This window comes from Cyprinus carpio, chromosome A1 (genome assembly GCF_018340385.1).
Source record: "Cyprinus carpio isolate SPL01 chromosome A1, ASM1834038v1, whole genome shotgun sequence".
NCBI classification, from domain to species: Eukaryota; Metazoa; Chordata; class Actinopteri; order Cypriniformes; family Cyprinidae; genus Cyprinus; species Cyprinus carpio.
In genome coordinates, this window is record NC_056572.1 from 33,930,168 (window position 1) to 33,954,352 (window position 24,185).

At 38.6% G+C, this 24,185-nt stretch overlaps 3 protein-coding genes across 6 annotated transcripts; all 3 read right to left on the reverse strand.

The window, feature by feature from the left end:
* Window positions 1-789: 789 nt before the first annotated feature.
* LOC109100635 (coiled-coil and C2 domain-containing protein 1A) lies at window positions 790-14,250 on the reverse strand. 2 transcript variants are annotated; one of them, XM_042764075.1, is made up of 29 exons: window positions 14,077-14,250; window positions 13,547-13,613; window positions 12,557-12,710; window positions 12,362-12,468; window positions 12,029-12,256; window positions 10,772-11,084; window positions 10,561-10,670; window positions 9,978-10,050; window positions 9,804-9,893; window positions 9,579-9,706; window positions 9,417-9,489; window positions 8,326-8,450; window positions 8,140-8,251; window positions 7,892-8,064; window positions 7,486-7,608; window positions 7,314-7,372; window positions 6,373-6,489; window positions 6,216-6,289; window positions 5,900-5,958; window positions 5,749-5,800; window positions 5,572-5,671; window positions 4,674-4,764; window positions 4,406-4,597; window positions 4,257-4,312; window positions 4,108-4,180; window positions 3,903-4,023; window positions 3,013-3,089; window positions 2,655-2,702; window positions 790-2,561 (listed from the first exon to the last, which is right to left on the reverse strand). In XM_042764075.1, the coding sequence occupies exons 2-29, from the start codon at window positions 13,589-13,591 to the stop codon at window positions 2,523-2,525; spliced, it is 3,012 nt and encodes a 1,003-aa protein (XP_042620009.1). In that variant the 5' UTR covers window positions 13,592-13,613; window positions 14,077-14,250; the 3' UTR covers window positions 790-2,522. The 2 variants fall into 2 exon arrangements, with proteins under 2 accessions (XP_042620009.1, XP_042620003.1); XM_042764069.1 differs by having other exon boundaries at window positions 4,257-4,315.
* A 2,618-nt stretch (window positions 14,251-16,868) lies between these two features.
* On the reverse strand, window positions 16,869-18,641 carry LOC109106554 (nanos homolog 3-like). Its single transcript, XM_019119913.2, has one exon. The coding sequence runs from the start codon at window positions 18,522-18,524 to the stop codon at window positions 18,024-18,026; it is 501 nt and encodes a 166-aa protein (XP_018975458.2). The 5' UTR covers window positions 18,525-18,641; the 3' UTR covers window positions 16,869-18,023.
* A 704-nt stretch (window positions 18,642-19,345) lies between these two features.
* si:ch211-286b5.4 (afadin- and alpha-actinin-binding protein A) lies at window positions 19,346-24,113 on the reverse strand. 3 transcript variants are annotated; one of them, XM_042764161.1, is made up of 13 exons: window positions 23,993-24,113; window positions 23,638-23,709; window positions 23,456-23,560; window positions 22,759-22,827; window positions 22,388-22,511; window positions 22,034-22,112; window positions 21,741-21,858; window positions 21,414-21,567; window positions 21,238-21,341; window positions 21,006-21,167; window positions 19,829-19,946; window positions 19,588-19,738; window positions 19,346-19,509 (listed from the first exon to the last, which is right to left on the reverse strand). In XM_042764161.1, exons 3-13 carry the CDS (start codon window positions 23,522-23,524, stop codon window positions 19,455-19,457), a joined length of 1,203 nt encoding a protein of 400 aa, XP_042620095.1. In that variant the 5' UTR covers window positions 23,525-23,560; window positions 23,638-23,709; window positions 23,993-24,113; the 3' UTR covers window positions 19,346-19,454. The 3 variants fall into 3 exon arrangements, with proteins under 3 accessions (XP_042620095.1, XP_042620101.1, XP_042620088.1); XM_042764167.1 differs by having other exon boundaries at window positions 19,618-19,738; window positions 23,960-24,100; XM_042764154.1 differs by having other exon boundaries at window positions 23,960-24,100.
* Between the last annotated feature and the right edge of the window lie 72 nt (window positions 24,114-24,185).

Sequence of the window (24,185 nt, forward strand, 5' to 3'; positions counted from 1 at the left end):
GCAGATGTTCATGACTCGCAATGAGGACGCAAGATAATGTTTCTGTGGAAAAATTCGTAAAAGCGCACACGCGGGCACTATTGTTCAGAATTTGACATTTTAATAAGTCGTGACGTCGCTCATTTTAATTTAAAGCCACGTTTCCTTACTAAAATTAAAATTTTGTAATTAACCCACATACATGGAGTCTTTCTGATCGGAACACAAAATAAATTTTAAAAACCTTCACACATTTATTTTATTTTTTTTCTCTCCCCAAAACATACCTATACAGTGAATCTCAACCCTTCTGGAGAACCAGCCCCCAGTCCAATTCAGAAACATCCTCAAGGACCCCCAGAACAAAACTGACTCATTTCTGTATCATTTGTGTTTTTTTGAGGACCAAATGCAATCAAGTATAATTCTGACTCGTCCAGTATTTGGCCATATCATCAGCTATACTGGATTTTTCTTTCATGGGAACATGTCATGTTTAAATGTACAAAATATATACTGACACAGACCACCTGGCATTAAGTCAAGGACCACTAGGGGTCCACAGACCTCTGGTTGAGAAAGACTCAAGGATAACTATGACGATAACTATAACATTTGAATAATAACTCCTTTATAAACATTTATAACCTACCTTAAAGGTGTTTTTCTCGAGCATGTCCCAGTCCCCATTAGCATTCATTGTTTAGAGCAGCCAGGACATTCTGCAAAACAAATATTTCTAATACAAAAGGAGATAAGTCAATGGCTTTAAAACAACCCAAGCATGAGTAAATGATGACAGAATCTCAATTTTCAGGTCAGCTTTCCTTTTTAATTATTATGTCAGACATCATATTCTTCACCGCAGACACATTAACAAATTAATGCAGCTTTTAAAAAAATACAGCCATCATCATAACATCAGTCTATACATGAATACATTAGCAGTGATGGCCTTCAATATGCGGAGACCCTATGAACCTGATCTGTACATGCTAGAGTGAATGAGGATGATGAAGGATGATTGGGTTCAGACAGCATCCTAAAAGACGATGGCGGGCCGGATAAAGAGGTTGTCATGGAAACATACTGATCTCAGCATCTGAATGGCCACATGTCTCACACAAAAACTTCTTCAGTCACAAACATACTGATGTTATCACCCAGACACACCACCTCTCACTTGATCTTATCAAACTAAACAGATCCAAAACACACAGAGAGGCACACATGGACCCCCCACCCGAAACACCCGCACAATGAGCCCCGTTCAAGTTCCTCTGACGACCTGGTCTCACGCTCGCTCTGCTGAAGCATCAGGGTGCGGATAATCCACGATTATGGGATATTATCCGCATCTCCTTCATTTAACACACACACTCACACACACACACTTGAACATCTTCCCTGGAGTGCTGAGATTATTCCCATATCACTGTTGTGCAGCGACATTATCCTAATCTGGGAATGCTGGAGGAGGGAGATTACAATAAAGACTGCAGATTAACAGCATTTAGACATGAAAGAGAGGTTAGGATGAACGATGATGATGTCAGATAGGAGGAAAAGGGAAAAAAAAAAAAACTGGGTTAAAATAAAGACCAATTTAGTTTTTGTAGTGCTAGTTACATGCATGAAACTGTCAGAGGAATGAATGACGGTCTGTCTCTAATTCTGTTCTCCGGTAACATAACAATAAGTATACTTATTTTTTAAGTATTTATAGATTGCATGGGGGAATATCACTAATTAATATTTCACAAAAAATTATATATATATATATATATATATATATATATATATATATAATCATCTTATACTTAACATTTATATAAATTATATATTATATTTATATATAATAATTAATTATATATAAGGACCATTTGCATTGATAATTAAGCACAATTTTCCTCCATTATTCTCATTACTATAATGCATTTTATAGTCAAAATGTTTTAACAGAATATTTATGTTCTTATTCCTGTAATCCTGTTTGAAATTTGAAGAATTTTTTAAATAAATATTTTCCAATTAATTTAAAATTTTAATGAAAAATAAATTTAGTACAGCAACAATGAATATGCTGTATACTTATTTTAAATTTCAATAATATATAATTTTTTTTCACATTACAGTTTAAGTGTGCTTAATTGTCAAATTCAAAAAAAATAAAAAAATCTTAATGGTCCTAAAATAACGTGTTTAAATATAATTTCTAATCTCTTTCTTTTTGGGGGCTAGAAAAATGTGATCCAGTCATGTTGTTGATGGGTTTTTATGAGATAGCCCCCTTTTAATGTTTGTTTGATGTGTATTTTTGAGTTTGATCTGCCTCAAAACATTCAGATGTCTGTCCTTACAAAAGAGAAAAAGGAGGACTGTTTTGATGGATTGGACCACAGAGTAATGAAGTGCAGCATTGTGAAAGGTGTAGTGTTTCCCTCTGCAGCTCCGTTACATCTGTCACGATTCGCTTATATTCTCATGATTTCAGAAGTGTGAAGAGTTTTCCAGCAGACAGTCACGTCACTCAGCGCATTCCTTTACTGTCTGACAGCCCTCTTCTTCCTGACGGACTCCAGCTGTGAGAGAGAGACAATGAAAGACACAACAGTGAGTTCACATGAAGACGTGACTGAACCACAGACACTGCAGGCTTTAATATTCATATTCACCTCGTTCTCCACCATCTTCAGTCGGCCGAGTGCATCTTTTGCTGCATCCTGAGAAACCAGAACAGCTTTAATCTAAACAATTGTTTCAAAATTGTGGAAATGACTTCTCAAAAGCGACATCCAGCTTCTGCTGTGTTTTAAGGCACATCACGAAGTTTTGATGAAACATCTGCACATCCAAGCAACTGCAGGAGTGTTTCAAGTCAATATGAAGTGACATTCGCAACCCATTTTACTTCAAAAATGCCAAGTACTTCTGAGTGACATGAGAATGACAATAGACACCTCACAGATTATCAGTGTGATTACGCAGAACAGCTAAAGTCTGACTGTGTGTGTGTGTGTGTGGTGTACTCACCCTGTTGCCTTGGCTGGAAAACAGTTTGATTGAATCCGAGAGCCCGTGGACAAACTTCTGCAGCACATTTTCATATTCTGAGACAGACAGAGAGATCCAGTACATTATTGATGATCTGTTTTGCTACTGAACGTCTCTCATATGTAGCGCTGCGAAGATCAATACTGAATCAGTTTATTTAGAAGGTTCTTTTAAATGAACCATTTAAAAAAAGATTCACAGATTAATTTGAGTCATCAATCAGAATTATTCCCAGCAGTCCACATGCAGCATTTTATGTTCGTATTTCATAAAGAAAATATTAAGTGAAATAGGGCTGTTTATGGTTAGGTTTTGGGGTGTTTTTCCTCTTTTTTTCTAATTATATAAACTACTGTTCTAAGTTTGGGATTTTTTAATGTTTCTGAAAGAGGTCTCTTCTGTTCACCAAGTTTGCATTTACATAATACAGTAAAATCAATAATATTGTGATATATTTCAATTTAAAATAACGGTTTTCTATTTGAAAATATTATAAAATGTAATTTATTCCTGTGATCAAAACTGTATTTTCAGCATCATTACTCCAGTCTTCAGTGTCACATGATGCTTCAGAAACCATTCTGATATTTGCTGCTCAAGAAACATTTCTGATTATTATCAAAGTTAAAAACAGCTGTGCTGACGAATATTTTTGTGAAAACTTTGATTGATAGAAAGTTCAAACAACAGCATTGACTAGAAACAGAAATCTTTTTTAACATTATAAGTCACTTTTGATCAATTTAATGCATCCTTGCGGAATTATAGCATTAACTTTTTCAAAAAAAAAATCTTACTGACTCCAAACTTTGAATGGCGGTGCACATAATTTGCACCTTAATTAAAAGTTTTCTAATTGCATGTGGTACCTGTGAGTGCTGCTGGATGTTTCTCCAGGTATGATTTCTGCCATTGCAGTCGCTGACAGACGTCCATGTGCTGCTTGATCAGCTCTGACGGGTCTCGTCCGTTCTTCTTATAATCATTGATCTAAAGAGACGCACAAAATGACTCATGATGCACTCTATATCCAGTCAACAGCTCAATCCTATCGCTACTGACACCAGCACACACCTTCAGGTCCAGTCTCTGTTTGTCATGATGAAGCAGACTGAAGCTGTGCATTTTATACTGCGGAGAAGACGAGCTGAAACCAACCAGAGACACGGGTTAAACACACTCACAGAGCAACATCAAATCAGTGCCATCGGCTTTAGTGTTACCTTGGTTTAGAGTTCTTGTCATGATCGTTTCTGGGTTTGGATCTTGGAGAAGAAGCCTGCTAGAAAAGAAAATGTTTCATGCAGCTTCTGTCCAGCTGTCTTTGTATACAAGAACACATCCTGTGTGTAACATAAACAGCATCTCATACCCGTTCCTTTCCCCTGCTTTTCTCTCGCTCTCTGTCTTTCTCTTGGTCTTGGTCTTTCTCAGGAGAAGGTGTGAGCGGGTCGATGACGAGCCATTTCTCCGTCACCGGTTGCAGTTGAACACCGGCCAGCGGCTCACGGATCTTCACAAGCACCTCCAGCTTCCCTCCCGTCGCCTTACGTCCGTCCAACACCTGCAACAGCAGCACAGGCTCATGGGACACCAGCGCTCGTGTGCATGTGATAGGTGAGTTTGTGTGAATCACTCACGTCTATAATCTCTCTGATCTCACACTGGTTCTCCAGAGCTTCCAGCTTCAGCTGAGCACTTCCCACCACTTTATCTGTCTTGAAGAGACCACTGCAGACGCGCACACACACACACACACACACACACACACACACACACACACACCAAATAATTAAGAGTCATTGCTAATGATAGTGACACCACATTTCAACCCCATATGAAAAGTGAAAAACAATTTTGCCTAAAAAATAAACTAGGCTTTATTTTTAGGACCATTAATTTGAACAAATTTCATGACAATTAAACAATTAAAATAAAAAAAGTGTTATTAATTATTTAAATTGTATTAAAACATTTAAGCTGATTTGTTTTAAATTTCTTTTAAAAAAATGACAGTATTGAGAATCATCAATAAAAATCTACAATAAAAAATAAGTAAAAAATGCAGATACATAACAGTAATGATAATTTGTGAAGAAAATCTGCTTAATTGTCACTATGCAAAAATTATGTATGTTTATTTTTTGCCAAAAAAAGTTGAAATTAATTGATCAAATTTGCAATTTTGGTATTGTTTTAGTCCATGGTGGAAAAAAAAATAGAATTTTGAGAATTTTTTTTCTGAATTTTCAGAAAAAACAATCAGAACTGTGAAATGTAAATTTAGAATTCATAGCAAAAATTTAAAATTGTGAGATATACTGTAAACTCACAATTCTGGAACAACAATACTGAATTTTGAGATGAAAAGTCTTATTTTATTCTGTGGAGGAAATCAGTTTCCATAAAAACCCTTAATAATCCAAAAAATAATCTTAATTTTCCTTATGCAAAATATTACTGTTCTTATGGGGTGTAATGTGATCTGCACGTGTTATTGTCAGATTCACTGTTAGTGTTGATTAATAGGAGTCTCACCCTTTGTGTATGACCTCAAACTTGATGCCTTTGGCCTGTACCACTCTCTTAAAGCCTCTGTGATCACGCTTGATGTTCAGCTTGAACTCCTCTTTAAACTCTGAAAACACACAGAGACTGTCAGCTAATGCCACCACCTGTTTAACACAGATCCTGCATGTGTGTGTGTGTGTGTACCTGGACAGCTGGAGTTTCTCACAAAGCTGGTTTTGTCTTTCTGAGCTTCTTCCTAAGAAACAAACACACACTGTTAGATGCCAATAGCGTGTGTGTGTGTGTGTGTGTGTGTTTGTATGTGTGTATAGAAGAGAGTGAATGTGTTGCGTACTGCGCTGGGGAACGGGAACTCAAAGCGCACACTCGCATCCAGATCGTTGGCTGAGACTCCTGGAGAAAACAAAGAAAACAACATTTGCAGTCATTTTGTCACAGAATTTCATTTTTTTAAATTTATATATAGACATTACTGTTGAAAAGGCTGGGGTTAGTGAACAGTTTTTGAAAAAAATGAATAAAAACATGTATATTTGTGTAGAGACAAATCAGCCTTTTTACAGCCTTATGACACACAGGCAGACGTTCTCACACACACACACACACACACACACACACACACACACACACACACACACACACACACACACCTGGAGGAGCAGGCAGGTTGATTCCTTTCACGATGGTCAACACCATGTCATTGGACGTCAGGTTAGGAAAGATCCTAAACAGAGATGAAGACTTTTAGAGAGTCTGTATAGGACGTCCTCACTGACAGCCACATGTTGTGTGTGTGTGTGTTCTTACTTGACAGAGTTGAAGGTGCGCTCCTCTGTGTGGAATTTGGGAACTGAACTTCCTTTAGCGTGAGCTTTCTTCAGCACTTCAATATTACTCATGCATTCCTCAGCCAGCTTCTCAAACCTACACACACATTTTTTTTTGTTTTTATCATGGGGGCTTTCCATTTACTTGTAATATTTTTATACAGAGCTAATAACCTTTACTCAGCAGTAATCCTTAAACCAAACCCTCAGCATGTTTTTTTTTTATTTACTATGTTTATAAATCCGTTTCTCTCATGAGGACTGTTTGCTGCTCCCACAATGTTCATTTCAGGTTTTACTATACATGGAGGCATTTAGTCTCCACAATGTAGGCAAAATCTAACCTACACACAAACAAATACACTTTAAGGCTCACAAGCTCAGGAAATGATACTTCAATATAATATTTATGTTTAGAACATGGATTCTGATCATTACTACATATTTTTTAATTAATAAAAAAACTTTTAATTAATTTCATTTACACCTTTAATTCCATTAATATGTAAAAACTATATTTTTATAAATATTAAATAAGAAAAGAGGCAGTGCTTTAAAAAAAAACATTAATTTATAAAAAGTAGATTTTTGAAAAATTGCATTTTTAATGCATGCTTAGGTAAACATGATACAATCCGGCTGGTTCTGATTTATACACAACCATTCGAAGTCTATTATTCATAATAGAAATCTTCTGTAAGATTTTAAACATATTTACTGTCACTTTTGATCAATTTAATGGATCCTTGCTGAATAAAAGTATTAATTTCTTTCCAAAAAAAATACAAAATTCAAACTTTGTATTGAATTGTATTGAAGAGCGGTGTACACTCATCATTCAAAACACACACCTGAAAATTCTGCTTACCTGACAATGATTTCTAAAAAAATACATCATCAAGATAAATGAAGCACACACACCTGGCAGTTTCAGCTACGTTCCCCATATGAGTGTACTGCTGCGAGTACGCGAGGCATTTCTGGAAACAAGTGTTAGAAAGTAATTTAGACTGGAAATAAAGCATGCATTTCTCTTGAATTCTGTTTAGATGGATCAGATCTCTGTTGTTTAGCTGGTCGTGTGCGTAATAACCTCGTGCTGCTGTTTGAGATGCGCCATGAGTTGAGCGTACTGCTCAGATGAGCGCGGAGAGAGAGCGGACGAGCGTGAATGAGACAGTCTGTAGTCGTCCTCACGGATCGGAGCGGCCGGCACCTGGACACCAGACAATCAACTTATAGCACTTTCAGAAATTGAATAAAATCTTAAAAAGCATAACCATACCACATGTGCATCATTTATTCATCATTTTATAGAAGTAGAGTTTAAAAATCTTGCTGTCTTTTTGTAAAAAAAAGATACATCAGCATCTTGCTCTGATCAAAGCATCTGACTTCATAGTTACGACTTCGTAACTCGTAAACACAGAGTTCCCAGGAGGTTTCAGCCCTCTAAAACCAATTCCGGTGATGTTTTGGTGCGTCAGTGATTCACAAACCTTGGTGATGTCCACAGGAAGTCCAGCCTTGGCGGCAGTGATCATGGGCTCAAGGCCTTTAGCGTTTCTCAGGTGCTGAGCGGCTCCCTGCATGTCCTTCATCTCTTTAGAGCGCAATGCGGCCTTCACGAACTGCTGCCTGCGCATGGTCAGGAAATCCAGCTGCTGCTGGGCTACAAAACAACACACACACACACATCACACAACAGTGCGGACACGTTACTGGTGATATATAAACGCACATCTACCTTTCCCTCCTGGTTTGGGGGCGTTTGTGGAGCTGGTGGGCATCCCTGCGGCGGACGAGGCTTTCGGAGGAGCGGGAGCTCTGGATTTCTGAACTCCAGGCTGAGCTGATGGCTGCACAGACACAGAGAGATGAAGAGTCAGACTGAAGCACAGTTTCCAGATGTTTCGCTGAACTCTGACGCTACCTTCTGCGGATTCTCGTCTTCATCTGCGTCGGCATCTGTGTCCTGATTGGCCAGTTTCATGGCTGTCTCCAGGACGCCCATAAAATTCTGCTGGCCGCCTTCAGTGCCCTGCAGCGGAGGACAACCTGACACGCACAAACATTAACAATGTCAAAAATGAGGGGCACAAACTATCTACTACAGAAGCTTGACATGGAAATTCACAATTCTGAGAAAGAAATTTCAGAACGGTGAAAAAAATAAAAAAATAATTCAAAATCATATTTTTATTTTCATTCCATCACAGAAAAAAAAAACAGAAGAAAACTCAAGTAATTATGACCTTTTTTTCAGGACTTTAAGAAAACAAGTCTGAATTGTAAGATAAAAATGTTTAATCTGTGCAGCAATGGGCTTCCATAACTACATTATATCTGTTTTACCTCTTAGAATTAATTGAATTCCATCATTTTAAAGATACACTACAATTCAGAGTATGGGGTCAGTAAGGTTTTTTTTTTGTTTTGTTTTTAAAGAAATACATTCTATTCCCATTTCAAATAAATGCTGTTCTTTTGGAACTTTCTATTCATCAAATAATCCTGAAAAATAAAACGTATCATGGTTTCCACAAAAATATGAACTGTTCCCAACTGTTTTCAACATTGATAATATTCAGAAGTGTTTCTTGAGCAGCACATCAGCATATTAGAATGATTTCTGAAGATCATGTGACACTGAAGACTGGAGTAATGATGCTGAAAATTCAGCTGCGCATCACAGCAATAAATGTTTAATATAAATTTATAAATGTTTAATTCACACAGAAAACAGCTATTTTCAGCCATTAAATTCAAGTTAAATTCCAAAAAATGTAAAGTAAAAAAAGTATATATATATATATCTTACCAACCCCAAACATCTGAACAGCCGTGTATATAATAAATTATCAGCACACCACACTCTAACGTTCATAAACACCTCTTGATATTTTTAGATTTTAATTAACACATTATATGGTACATTTTTTAACTGGTGAGAGACATTCAAAGATGTCTTACTATATCTGTCAGAAATTTGGCTGTTGCTGGAAACAAGTAAACAAGCGTTACCTGGTGGAACAGGAAGTTCTGCCAAATTCACAGGCCGTCCTGCTTTATGAGCTTTAATGGCGTCTTGATATTGCTGAAGTTAAGAACACACACACACACACACACAAGCGATGAATGAAATGGCAGCTGTTCATTTATTAAGTGAGTCTTCGCGCTTGTTACCTTGATTATGCGCTGGTGCATGCGTGCTTTGCGGTCGTCTCCTTTGCTCTTGGCGCTCTCTGCAGCTTCTTTATATTTGTCCATGCGCTGCTGTAAGGCCTCGGCGACGCTCCGGGGAGCAGAGAGAGCTGAAACACACGTATATGCTTTCATTTACAGCATAACTGATACTGACTGGGTTTGATCAGTGTGTGGGATGTCAGGTGTACACGCACACATTCTCACCTGTGTCTGGGGCAGCAGTGGGTGCAGCAGGAGGGGCGGCTGGTTTAGCGGACAGCTGAGGAGGGTTAGAACGCGGCTCTTCAACCTCTCCTGAAAGACAGAGACACTTTCATCAAAATCAGACGAACCAGAATGAAACAGATGTGAATGAAGATCTGTGAGGTAAAGCAGTACCAGGAGGGGGCGGCAGTGAGCTGATGTCCACAAACTCCCCTCTGTCAACACTCTCCACCACTGAGTCCAGTCTCTGTGAAGAAGCGAGAGACGGAGAGCAAGTCAGATTTCATTTTCCCAGTTGTTGTGGTTAATTGTAATCTAGTGTTGTGTAGGCAGATAAATCTACAATCAATCCACAATAACAGACCTACACTTCTGTTCAAAAGATCGGGGTCAGTAAGAGTTTTAAAGCTTTCAACCAAGTCTGTTCTGTTTCTTATGTAAATATATACCAGTAGTATTGTAATATAATGTTTTTTCCCTAGTTTTAGTTTTTTTATAATATCTAGTTTATCTGCAATAACTCTGGTCTTTATTGTAACTTTTGATCAATTTAATGCTTCCTTGCTCAATGAAAGTAATATTTTCTTTAAATGAATAATTGTACAGACCCCAGATTTTTCAATGTTAGTGCACGTGAACAAAATGTGAATGGCATCAAAGAAATGAATGTGAATGTGTGACTCCATTTGCTAGAATGAAACATGACAGTGTTTAAATGCAGCATGAGTGAAACAGACAGGTGGTAAAACTCATTCACCTTGGACACTTGGTAGAGTTGTTTGGCTTGATCAGTGTTTCCGCTCTGCTTGGCCTTTAAGGCTGCCAGCTTATACTCTCTCTGTCTGCTTAAAATGCTCGCTTTGAGCTCTGAAACACACACACAAATGTGTACGGCCACAGCTTGACAGTGACTGTTGAATGATAACGTCAGAGCGTCTGTGTGTGTGTGTGTGTGTGTGTGTGTGTACCTGAGTGCTGTGTGTTGGGCTGGCCGGGTGTGAGGGGTGATATGGCTGGCGTATCGGGCGTTATGACCGTCGCTCTCTGTGATGGAGGCAGTAGCAGCTGAGGTTTGGATGTAGCGGCTGGCTGGGTGTCCTGCATTGGCTTGACGTTAGCCGTCTGTGGTAGCGTGTTTGCTGGAGCAGGTTTTTCTGGCTCTCTGATTGGCTCGGCCTGCGGAGCAGTGGAGGGTTTTCCACCGGTGGCGACAGGAGGAGGAATCTCATCTTCATCGATGGGTTTCCCCTTTTTAACCGTCATCAACATAGACTGTAGAGTCTAAAAACAAAGAGGACATGTTACCGACCGCTCTGAAATCCTCAAACATGAGGAAAAAATGACCGTTTGTAATGTCTTGGATACTTGATGCATATAATACATCACCTTTGGTTGATCACTATCTGAGACATTACAAACTTTCAGTCTTTTTTCTGTTTGACTGATAAAAGGCGTGAGCAGGACTTTGATTTTGACAGCACCTGACTGCAGAAGCATAGGACTTCCTGTTCTCTGTCTTCATTAGTTTACTGTCTTTGTTTACCGGTTCTGTCGAACAACAGAACGGCAAACGCTAAAATACTTCATAAATATGCCATCATATTAAGGAAATACACATGTATATCATTTAAACAAGTCTTTATATATCTGGTAGACATTTCCAAAAACCTCACAAACTTTGGCAAATCCAGCTGAAGAGCATATTGTGGCCTTCGCACATCACATTTCGCTATTATATTTTATTATTGCTATCTAGTGCAGCATAAATGTAGTAAAAATAACATTAAATTTTAATATATACTAAAAATATAAACATATACTATATCAAATATAGTATAAATTGTTTATTTTACAGATATTTTTAATCAAGTTCAAATTGTTATTTTTCTTCAAGTTGATACATTTTCAAATAATTTACTTTTAATAGTATGTAAAATAAATGTAAATATGAATGCAGCAATTGTTACACTTGTGTTATTTACTATAGGTAAATTAAATAATCTTATTTATTTAGAATAATTGTAATAAATACCATGTAAAATAAATATAATTGCAGTAATTGTTATGCTTCTGCTATGTACTATTGTCTTCTAATTTATTTGCATATTTTTAGTAAATATTATATAAATAAATATCATATATCGCCTTTATATCAGCCACCCTGCTCTCTGAGATAGTAGCATCAGTTATCAGAAAGTCCATATCTAGTCTTGGACATGTCTCACCTTCAGTCCGCGGTCGTATCGCCGCACTTTGTTGGTCTCCCCCGCAGCCTTGGCGTTGGTAATGGCCGTTTGGTACATGTCCAAGCGCTCTTGCAGGCGAGCCTCCAGGCTGGCAGGTGCATTCTGGGATGCGGGCGCTGCATTTGAGCGTTGAGGAGGCACTGGTGACGGAGGAGGTTTCCTCACCACTTGCTCCTCATCGTCTTCCAGTACCTCATTCAACTCAGCCTGAAACACATAAAACAACTCCAATCCAAAACGTTTCCTGCGAGAAAGAACGTACCTGATGTGCCCCCTGCAGAGGACGTGAAGACAAGAAGGTTTTTGTCTTACCAAGAGATCAGCATCGTTCTCCAAATCACCTCCATCATCTCCGTCCTCGTCCAGGTCTTTCATACAAAGGGCTGCAATGTGCTCAATGTCCACCAAGGGCACTGGAGCTACATGACGCAAAAAAGAGAGAAAGATGAGGAAAAAAGGTTTGGGTGCCAAGCATGGCTTGCTGCTGGCAGAAGGCAGTATCTTCACCTTTTCCTCCAGGTCTCTTGGCCGCTGGTCCGCCCCTCCCTCCTCCTCCTCCTCCCCCTCCCATCAATGCCAGAAGCTCTGCCTCCAGCTCGTCATCATTTCCTCCAGAGTCATCCAGCTCATCATCAGGAGCCAAATCCAACAGCAATCTCATCTGATTCCATGTGAGGATGGAGAGCCAGGGTTATTTTAGTATCGTTGAGATACTATTTAATTTTTATCATTGTTTTATCATTTTCATGTCATTTCAATTTCAGTTAAAGTTTTAGTCATTTTGTTGTGTGACATTATCATTAGTTTTTTATTATTATTTTTATTTCTGTTTTAGTTATTTTAGTACTTCAAGTTAAACTAAATGAAAAAGAGAAATGCTGTAAAATAAAATAGGTACGTTTTGATTTTTTTTTTCTATTTTAAGTAACAAAATGTATTATTTTCTTTACGTTGTTAGTTTTAGTTGATTGTAATTACCCTGTGGAGAGCAACTGATTTATTGATTATTTTAATGTGAACTTGCAAATTCAAAAGCATTTTATGCACCTACATTCACTTAATATGCATTTAAAATATTTCATATCTTTCCTTTGATTGTAGTTTATCTTATTTTATGATGGTACTTCAGGTGAAAGTAATTGTAAGTTACATAGCTGCCTTTGCAGCTATTTTTGTTGTTTGTTTTTGATATTATATTTTGGTTAGTATTTATTTTATTTCAAGTAACACGTTTTTTAAATTAGGTTTTGGTTTTAATTTGCAATAGTAAACCTCAAAACTGATTTATTGATTGTTTGAACATTATATAATAACTGCTGAAGTTTTTGCACCTGCATGTGTGGCACACACAAGTAAATGCAGTTTAAGCACACTAAATAATAAAAAAAGTCCTACACATGTCACCACAAGTCTGTCATTTTCATCAAATATTATAAAATAAAATAAATCAGTACTTAAATAAGCATGCACAGTCTTGACTCTCATCTTGTGTATTACCTGTTTGGCCTTGCCCTTCTGCGGGGGCTTCTGGCTTCGACTCATTTTCTCCACAGGACCCTCAAACCTGAAGTGAGAGTGATTCATTAATAACAGCCACTGCATCAGGGTCAGCCTGTCAACAACACCACAGCCAACCGCGCCAGAAAGCGAGTGACGTCACGGCGCAGTCCTACATTACGTGAACCATGACGTTTGTATTCGCATAATCCACGGTATTGTTTTATATTTCTCCCAGACCTCCGTCACCTTACACATTAACTGACTATGAGATCAACAGGAAATGTTTCAACAGTATTTAACCTGCTAGTGTTTACAGGGTTAAACGAGTCAATCCAAAGCACTTATTTAGCTGGTTTTGCACCAAAACTGTTGGAGGCAAAGCCCAACGAAGCAATAAAATAAATATCGGATCATTCATAATATAAATCATAAAGTAAACAACTAATTCAGTCAAAGTGTCTGCTAGCAAGGAGGCTAAGTCTTACATCAGACTCGATTTACTAATAATTTGAACGCGATAACGTTACCTCGATCATATGTTCCTCCGAGTGCGGGTTACGTGGGTAATATCTGTTCCGTTAAGACGAATAAGCTGCCTGTGATTAAGTTTTTGCACCAGAGTGTCATTAATACAGAGATAGACACAGATCCGCACCGCTGTCAATCTAGATTCAGCACTTCCTGCTTTTCGCCAGGGTTCCCATAGCAACGGCAGAGGCTCGCGCTTTACGGCACGCGGGAACGGCCCACAACCACAACCCAGGACTTGTAGTTCAGCCGCTAGCGTGTCGGTGTATTACGATTTTAAATCATTTATTAACATTTGTGATGGTTTGTCGTGTTATAGTTTGTTATCTCTGTAAAGAGGTGCAGAAATAGTTTACTAAATATGGCGTCACGAATCCTTCCTGACTTGTCAATTTAATGTCTGTCAGATAAATGATACGTTATTTATATTTTTTATATATTTTAAATATTTTTAAAATGGTTTTAAAACTGTTTATTTGATTTGTTAAGCGATTCATAATAATTTTTTTCTTTTTTTACAAAACTGGGTTTGAGGAAAATTTAATTAATACATTTTAACAAACCATATACAGTATGCAAATTAAGTGTGTGATTAACATGTTTGAACTTTTATTCATTTAGTTGAATCTGGGCTAAATCAAGACAATGACCAAAAGAAAGACGACAGATACCTTGGACCCATGTAAACATAATTATCAGTCATTCACGCTACCAGCTTGATTAGAGCTGTATTACATATTTCATTTTCAGTAAATAGAGAACATGTTGATGCGATTAAATGTATCTTAGCAGAGTTCAAAACCCCTAAGAGGACGCAGCCCAGAGTGAAACGGCAGAAAAGCACTGAAGAAACAAACCTGAAGCCGAAAATAAGATGATTGCATGCAGTGACAAACCCCAGAACTTGACATTAGCAACAAATACACTCTCTCCAGACCTTTGAACACAGAAGCTATTAATCTAGATCAGTCCAACTTAGAGCTAGAGGATGAAGAAAGTGAATCTCAGAAGGTCCCAGATGACTGTGACTCTGAACTACCATCAGATGAGAATCAAACCGAGAGAGAACTGTCCCATGAGGAGAATATAGCCACTGAACCAAAGATGGGTGAACAATTTGGGTCTTTAGACATCGTAGCTGAGACCTCAGTTGACCAGATAGGAGTTCAGATGCCTGAAGATGCAGGTTCTGCAGATCCTCTAGTAAAGGGGAAAATAAGAACGAGGATGGGAATGTGTTGGCTTGGAGAAAGGAAGAAGATGCTCAAAGGACAGCCGACTAGAGGGAACGTGTTTGGAGGAGGGGCAAGTTACTAATGATGAGCTGCTCATGATGAGAGACAGTGTAAAAAATGATAGCTCCATTTCCCTTGAACAAGAGGGAGTTAATGAGTGAGAGGTTTCTGTGCCCTCCTTCCCAGCCTCTTGGCCATCTGAAGATATACTGAGGAACGGGAACATCCTGATGTTCAGTATGGGAATGAAGTTCAGATATTGGTGGAATGCATGTCAAGCTAGCATATTACCCACAAAACTGACAATACGATCTCATCCCACGCTAATGACAATGATCTAAACCCTCTTGAGCAAAATTAAATCAAATGCATGGAGCAAAATGCTAATGAATGCATCATTAGAGAAGATAGCAATGATGTCACAACTGAGATTGGTACTGTAGACTTCTCTGAAGTTTGCATGGGCTCAGTCAATGTTTCAGCTCAAGATGCAGTTGTGATAGTTCATTTGAAGTCCTCAAAGAGGCCAAAGAAGCCTTAGCATCCACTTCTATGGTTGCTAACTGTTTTGGAGAAGAACTTTTAGTGGGAAGCAATGAGATCAAGCAGTGTTGTCTATGTGAATGTGACATGAATAGTGTCCACACCGATGAGCAGTCTGTGGAGCTCATGGATATCACAGCCAGTGAGACCATCAGTGCACCTCCTGTAATCTGTGAGACAGAAGATAAGTGTGAGTCTTCGGACTTTACTGTGGTTGCCGTCACTGTCACAGCTGAGAACAAGGCAGACTGTGAGGAGGACAGCGTGTTGAGTTTGTCCTTACCTGCAGCTCCACCAGGTGGTGAAAATGAAGACGTGCTAGTGAGTTATTCTGTTCAATGAAAAACATACACTTAAAGGGTTACTCCATCCCAAAATGAAAATTTTGTCATTAATCACTTACCCCCATGTCGTTCCAAACCCGTAAATGCTCTGTTCGTCTTTGGAACACAATTTAAGATATTTTGGATGAAAACAGGGAGGCTTGAGACTGTCCCATAGACTGCCAAATAAGTAAAAGTGTCAAGGTCCAGGAAAGTATGAAAAGCATCGTCAGAATACTCCATCTGCCATCAGTGATTCAACAGCAATGTTATGAAGGGACGAGACTTTGAATGTTACTGGAGGTCTGTTTAGATTTCTAGAAGTTGGTTATATTTCAGACGTTATTGTTTTGGACACATTAATGTGCTGTACAGTACAAGGTGTTTTTGTCCATTTTGATTGTTTAATTCTGCTCAGTTTTGAGGATCTCCCGAACTCAGAAGCCTCCTGTGATCTGGAAGATGCCACAGGGCTTGTATGCAGCCTGTCCAGAGATATTGCCTGTATGAAGTAAGCCATGATTTGCCGAGGTCTTGAGCAATTAAAAAGCATGATTCTGATTTTGTGATTTACTCTGTTTAGTATGTTTACTATATTAAATAAAATGGTAAATAATTTGACCATAAACCATAATAATTTTGATGTTTCATTGCTCTTTATCTTGCAGTCAGATATTGATCGATGCACGCAGGAAGACTGGATTTAGGGAGCAAGGCAGAAAAGATAGTGTAGAGAACAAAAACAAAAAAAAAAAAAAACACAGTATGTAGATATTCGCACTAAGCCGTTCAGAGTGATTTAGCTGTAGTCAGAGTTTGCCAGCAGTCACTTGTTCACAACAGATCTGTTACACTTGTTTGAAGTCTGGGTTGAAGAGCAAAAGCACAACTTGCATAGAGTTGCTCTGTTTTAGCAAGGCAAAGTTAACACTTTTCTTAGGAGGTTCAAGCAGAGAAATAAACATTGTAATTCTGTCAATCACAGAGTGTGACCCCCAGACTGAAGGGTCGTAACCTTAGCAACCTGTCTTCAAAGGTCCAGCCATAAATCTGTCCAAATTCTTGTTCAAAACACATTCTGCATAAATGACTCATTCCTGATGTTGTTGTGCTGTTTGATTGTCAAATCATGTTTTGTAAAACCAGACATCAAAAATGGTCAAACTAAACCAATTTCAGTTGAAGTGCTGTGATCCGTACACACAGATTTCCAAAAGTCCACTGAACAGGTTTCTGTTCATTTTCTTTTGTTCCATCACAAAGTACAACATCATTTTAAACAGAAATGTACATGAATTTCCTGATGCCATCCGAACAAAACCTGATGAGCATGTTCTCAAACATAAGAGGAAATATAAATGTAGTGGAGAGAGAAATAAAACAAGATTTAGTTTTTTGTTATTGAGGCAAAACACAGGCAGCCCTCAACAGTAAAACACACCTAAATATTAACATTAAAAGTTTTATAATCTATATTGTACCACAGAGTATCACAATAAAAGTATTATCAAATAATGTCTTTATCAAATTAAACAAGGGCAAGCTAGTTTTTGTACAGACAGTGGTTAAACGCGGTTGCACCTGTAGCGAGCCTATTTGCTTGTGTACAAGTTTGTTGAAAAGAAAAACAGTGAAACACACAACACCACTGCACACAATTTAAAGAAACAGAGGAAGATAAAAGTGCACAATCGAACCGTGGAAGCACACGTGCATGCAAACTTACACACAAGCCATTACGAATCAAACAGTTAAAACTTAAATATTAAAACCTCTCGTAAAAATGTTCAATCTAATTTTCTCGTTTACCGTGGCCAGGTCTTCCGTGGGTCAGAAATGCCCGGTTCACCATGTTGCCTTGGCGTACACGGAGCTGTAAGCTTCATCCACGAGCGGGCAGAATCTCTTGGTGTGCGCTTTGGCCCCGGTGGCTCCGCACAGGGGACACACGTACTGGCTCAAGTAGGGGCACATCACGTCTCCAGCGCGGTCTTTTAAGCAGTGTGAGGTAAACACCGCTTCAGTCTCTCCGTTGTGTTTGCAGAAGCTGCAGAACTTTTTCTCGGATGGGCTACTGGTCCTCCTGCCGCGTTCCGGGTTTCTTTTCTCCGTCGACACGGTCGCGTGCGCTCCCGTCGGGCCGCTTGGAGACTCCAGGTGCGCGGCGGCGGCTCGCTCGCTCTGGTCATCGTCCGCGTCTGACTGCTCTGCTGGCCGCTGCATACCTCTGATCATGTCTGCCAGACCCATGTAATCCTTCCAGGGCTGAAATTCCTGATTTGTAGACTCCGTAGATCCATGAGCCGACAGGATGTAGCGGAGAAGAGAAAAGGCCATGTCCTTCATTCATCGAGCGCGACTAAAACATGAAGCACGCGCTGAGCACGCGTGGGTTTTTAAAGGGCGGACGTCACGGCAGGAGACCAATTAGTACACGAAAATTTTCCCCAGTGTCCCCCGAAACAAAAAACGATTGGTAGAGGAGATTGAAATAAAATAGTATTACTTTAAAACTGTGGAGTTGATATAGTTCTCCACGTGGGGTAAGGTGTCACAACGAGAGCCCGTTGTTTATTGACTGATTGGAGAAGAGCACGTTTTCGGAATATGAAATATTGTATGACGTTAAAAGAAAACCTGTAAAATTGGCACACTAAAATTATTTAATTCTGTAAAATTGCGATTAAAAAAAAAACAATATGGGACAACTTGCAAAGTATTTTATGAAATACGCAACTTTTCAATTCGATTTTCCTTGTAAATGTAAATTGGTTTGTTTTTTTCATCTTATAGCAAAAATATTATAGTGGAATTAATCTAATTTTAAAGTAACAGCTGAATCAAATATGGACATTTGCAGCAAATGTACTCACCCTCAGATCATCCAAGATGCAGAAGAGTTTATTTCTTCATGGAAACAGATTTGAAGAAATTTAGCATAAAATCACGCGCTCACCAGTGGATCCTCTACAGTGAATAAAAAAAAAGAAAAAAAACCCTGAAAAGCATTTGTGGACCTGAGTTTAATATAGTACTTCAAAAATAGACATTGTGACAACTAGCCCCGGTCTCAGCTGCAGTGCACAAAACAATATATGCAATTATTGATCTGATGTGTGCGTTTGAGAGATTTTGATGTGTTTAAAAGTGAAAATAGTACAAGGTAATTCTATACATATGGCATCCTTTATTTAATTTTTTCAAACATGTATCTTTGAAAACACTTCTCCACACACACAAAAAACATTTCCAGCTCATGAAACTATTCAGTGTAAACTAAAAGGGCCAGTCTGTGTTGCGCTCATCAGGTGATTGAGAGATCCATTCTGACCTGAAACAGAAAATGACACTTAAATCCACCTGTGCTCTGAAACGAATGGTGCATGAGGTACAGTGGCAGATATTAGACCTGTAGTAGGGTAGTTTAAGAGCAGCGTACAGCTCAGGGGTGTTGGGGGTCATGACCATGTTCTGACGGGACCCAGGCGTGACCTCTGACTCCTCAGATGATGGTGTGGCACATGGAGACAGAGAGAGCTGCTCCGGTGCTGCTGCTGCACCTGCACACACACACACGGCTGCATTATAGTGTCATATTAGTGCTGTAAACATGATCCGTGTATGAGCTGTGTGTGTGTTTGTGTGTGTACGTAGGTCGCTGAGTGCTGTGCTTTCTCTCCTGTTCCACTGTGAGGTTTTCTTGACTGGAGAAAAACTGAGGAAGTCTGACTTCAAACGGGAGGCTTTCTGCCGCTCAAACTCACATCTCTGAAACACACACACATGCAGATTTAATTGCTTGGGGATAATTATGATTATGAAGTATTACAGGAATATTTCACCCAAAATTAAATCCTATTATTATTATTATTATTATTATTATTATTATTTATGCAACCCCTATGCTTTTATTTTTTTCTGTGGAAACTAAAAGGAAAAGTTAGTTACCAAGGTGCTCATACAAAAGATGCATTATTTTTATGATGCTTTGATTTATGCTCGACAACCCCCTGGTGGTCACTATAAACTGTTGCTGTAGCAAAAAGCTACTCAAGAAATCTTCAAAAATGTCTTTTTTGTGGACTGTAAAGCGAGCTGGGTAATTTGTAGAGTGATTTTTGCAAACTTAATTTACAGACACTAGAAGCATCATTTAAAATTTGAATTGAAATTTTTAATTAATACAAGTTCTATAACAAAATATTTTTTAAAATTAAAATAATTTAATTCCACAATTCATGAATTCTTAAGGGTTTATAATTTTAAATTACCAATCAAAACTTTTTTTTTTTTTACACTCACAAACAGCTATTTCCACCTGACAAAGTATTTTACAGCTTGGCATAATTACAAAAAAATTATATTCATTATAAAAATGTCAATGATTTTAATATTTAATTAATTAATTATTTCTAGACTTCTCCAGGTGTAGAAATCACACCTTTAAAACTCCCTCGTATAGCCAAGGTTTTCAAAAACTTGAAAACCCTTGAGGTGGTTATAAAAAAAAAAAAAAAAAAAAAAAAAACATCTAATTTTAAAGCTTGTTTTGTCTTATTTTAAAAAAATTTTTTTAGGTATTATTCAATCCCCTTGGAAGTGTGTTGAAGCCCACATGTGGGCCCCTGACCCCTGGTTGAGAACCACTGCATTAGTGAATTATGTTGATAATTTAACGTGATTCTCTCCACCAGTGATGCCACTGCTAGGACACCTATTAGGTGAACTGACTTCATACATCCATTAAAAATGTGAAGATGTAGAATAATGACAAAGTTAGAAAGATAAACACATTTACATACAAAAATAAGTGTGAGTTTCTCTCACCTCGTGACCCAAACGGATAGCAGCTTCAGTGAAGGCATGCCTCTCTTGCTGGAAGCTCCGCCTCTGCCTGTTAAACTCCTCCCAGTGGTCCTGTAGCCGCTCCCACTCCTCCAGATAGTAGCAGTCCATCAGCACAGCGGGGAGGGGCGGAGTCACACTGTCCTGAGAGAGAGAGATCACTTCCAACTACTGTTCTACAAGATCGGACATAACCGCAGCTCTCGTGTCTGACCTGCAGTAACTGCTGCTGCGTTTGGATCAGATGTCTGCTCTGCTCCAGCTCTTCCTCAAGATGAGCCAGCAGCTTCTCCTGGTCTGTCCCATGAGCAACAGGACCTGAGAACACACGCAGAATTAAATACAGAAAGTCTCTTCTAACCTGTCAGTTTCAAAACACACAGTTCTTACTCCTTAACATGAGCTCCTGGAGTCTTTTTTGAACTTGCATCCACTCCTGGACCACACCTCCTGTCACATGATCACCGAGGCACTGCTCTGATTGGACCAGCACATTGTCGTCAGTCTCATCTGCCAGTTCTGTATTGCTGTTGTCTCGTAGGGTCTAATTAAAAAGATTTTACTATTTGATGCACCCAATTTGCATACTTTCCATCCTAAACAGTATGCTAGATAGTGTGTGTGTGTCACAATTCATACTTAGAAGTAGGCAAAATTGGAACGTAGCCTTTTGACACAGGAAATCTTCCCAGTGTACATGCAGTTTTTTTTAATCACCTGCTCCATATTATTTCTGAGCATGTGCAGTAGTGTAGTGAGGCCGTGTCGTAGTTTCATGGCTTCTCTGAGCTCGGCTTCCCTTCGGTCCAGCAGCAGACGCAGTGCTTCTTCTGTCCTGCAGAGGGAGAGCACTTGCGCCATCTTTTATAAATTTTGCATTAAAGGAAGATGCCAAGTCAAACTGTTTACTATTATACACATGCATGATTTGTCAGTGCACAGTATTGCCAATAAAACACATTTCTGATGGGTATAATACTTTGTATTGTCTATCAGGACATTGGTTGTACCTCCCATCAGCCCTTGCAGTCTTGAAGCCAGGCTCTCTCCGTCCTGTCCGCTTTGGCAACACGTTTATTATCTCCATGGCTATGGACAGGGAATATCATTCAACAGTGAAATGTTTTGTGGCTTTTATATGGTAACTTAACCCTAACATTTACACATTTTGATTACATCATCTTGCACTCCTGGGAGTTTGTATAAATTAAAAACCTACTAGGAATAGTAGCATATTATGCTGGGGGGGGGGGGGGGGGGGGGAGGGGAACAGACTGCAGAGGGCCCCAGAGGTCTGTGGGGCCCTTGGGGATGAAATAAGTAGCAGTTAAACATGAGCTGGTTTGTATAGTGCTGACTCTCACAGACGCCGCGCTGTTTGTGTCTGTCAGTGAGCTGTGAGAGTTTGTCTCTCATGCGGTTGATGTGCTGCTCTCTGCGCTTCAGCTCCGCCCCCTGCTGGTTACTGCGACACTGCAGCCGCGCGCACTGCACACACAGACAACCGGGTCAGTGAGACAGGTGTAGCTGCCTGCAGGTCGGAGTAATGGGCGTGGCAAAAGGTGGCATGCCGAGAATGCTACAACAGAAACTAACCCCTTATCCACGCCCCCTACCTTTCGCCACGCCCACTGCTCCAGCCTACAGTTATCCCTACATGGGATCTATTGCCTCGCACCGTACTATAGAAACTTTAAATTAGACTTATTAATAGCATATCATACGAGAGATTCACCTTTTCTCTTTCAGAGGTCAGAGCATCTTGCAGTCTGGAGATGTGGAGGTCCTTCTCTATAAGCTGCTCCTGTTAAAGACAATATGGTCAGTCATTCTTTTATTATAATAATAATAATAATATTTTTATTTTTATTATTTTTATTTTTAATAATAATAATAATAATAATAATGAAACAATATTTAATTTTATTGGTATAATATTGGGATAAACCTCTTGATGTTTTTGAGTGGGTACCAATATATAATTTAATATTAATTTAATATAAAATATGATTTAAATAATATTAGTATACTATTAATACAAAAATAATGTATATATGACAATTAAATATTAATTATGAATATTATTTATATATTTGGGATAAACACTTCTTGAGATGTACACTTTTTTTGAGGGGGTCCCAAAATATATAATGCAATTAATAATAATAATAATAATAATAATAATAATAATAATAATAATAATAATAATAATAATAATAGTAGTCGCAAAATATAAGTTAATATGTATATGATATGAATAAAAAGTACAATAAAATAAAAAATAAATAGTAAAATAAAGTTAAATACATAATGCAAGAGAGGTGGAAAGGAAGATATGAAAAATACTGTCACGGTTTAATGCAAAATATATGACGCTTTTGTGAGCGTCACCTGAACGGTGATGTTCAGCGAGGCTCAGGTGTTGTATGCACCTGTAATGAGTTGGTCAGTTCCCTGTGCTCCTCTCTGAAGATCCTGTGTGAGAAGCTGTGTGGTTTCATCAGGACACGGAGGCAGAATCACAGAGTTCAGCATCTCTGAGATACACAGAGAAACACAAACTCAATCGGTGTATCGGCCTTCTAACATGCTGACTGTGTGTGTGTTCCGTTACCTGAGCCGTCCTGAGCTCTTATGTGGGATGTCGGTGATCTTGCGACCCGCTTGTGTGCCATAAGCCCAGACCCTGCAGCATAACATTATAAATCACTGCGACTCAAAACACTAGCATCTTATGCAAAATGCCCTTTTTTATGCTGTATCAAAATAAATGGCAGTAATTGTGAAAATCTGTGGTTAGTGTGAAATATACTGGTCAGTTTCTACAGCAAGCAAATGGGATTTTCTTTGCACAATTTTTAAATGAATAACATTAAGTAATTTATCAAAATTGCATTTCCTACATCACTTCATTCCCTGAACATATGAATACATACATGCGTCTTATCAAAGCAAAAAAATTGATGCACCTATTCACTCATAAGGCAGCTTAAAAAGTTAATAAAGAGTGTTACGGAGCAAACTGAGATCATAAATGACTTCTGTTTCACTTAATCAACCATTTCAGCTGCAGGTTTCCTTCAATCATCTCATCAGTGATTAAGAGCTTCAGTCTATTTACCAGCAGCTGTGAGCACCGACCCATATCAGATACAAAACACA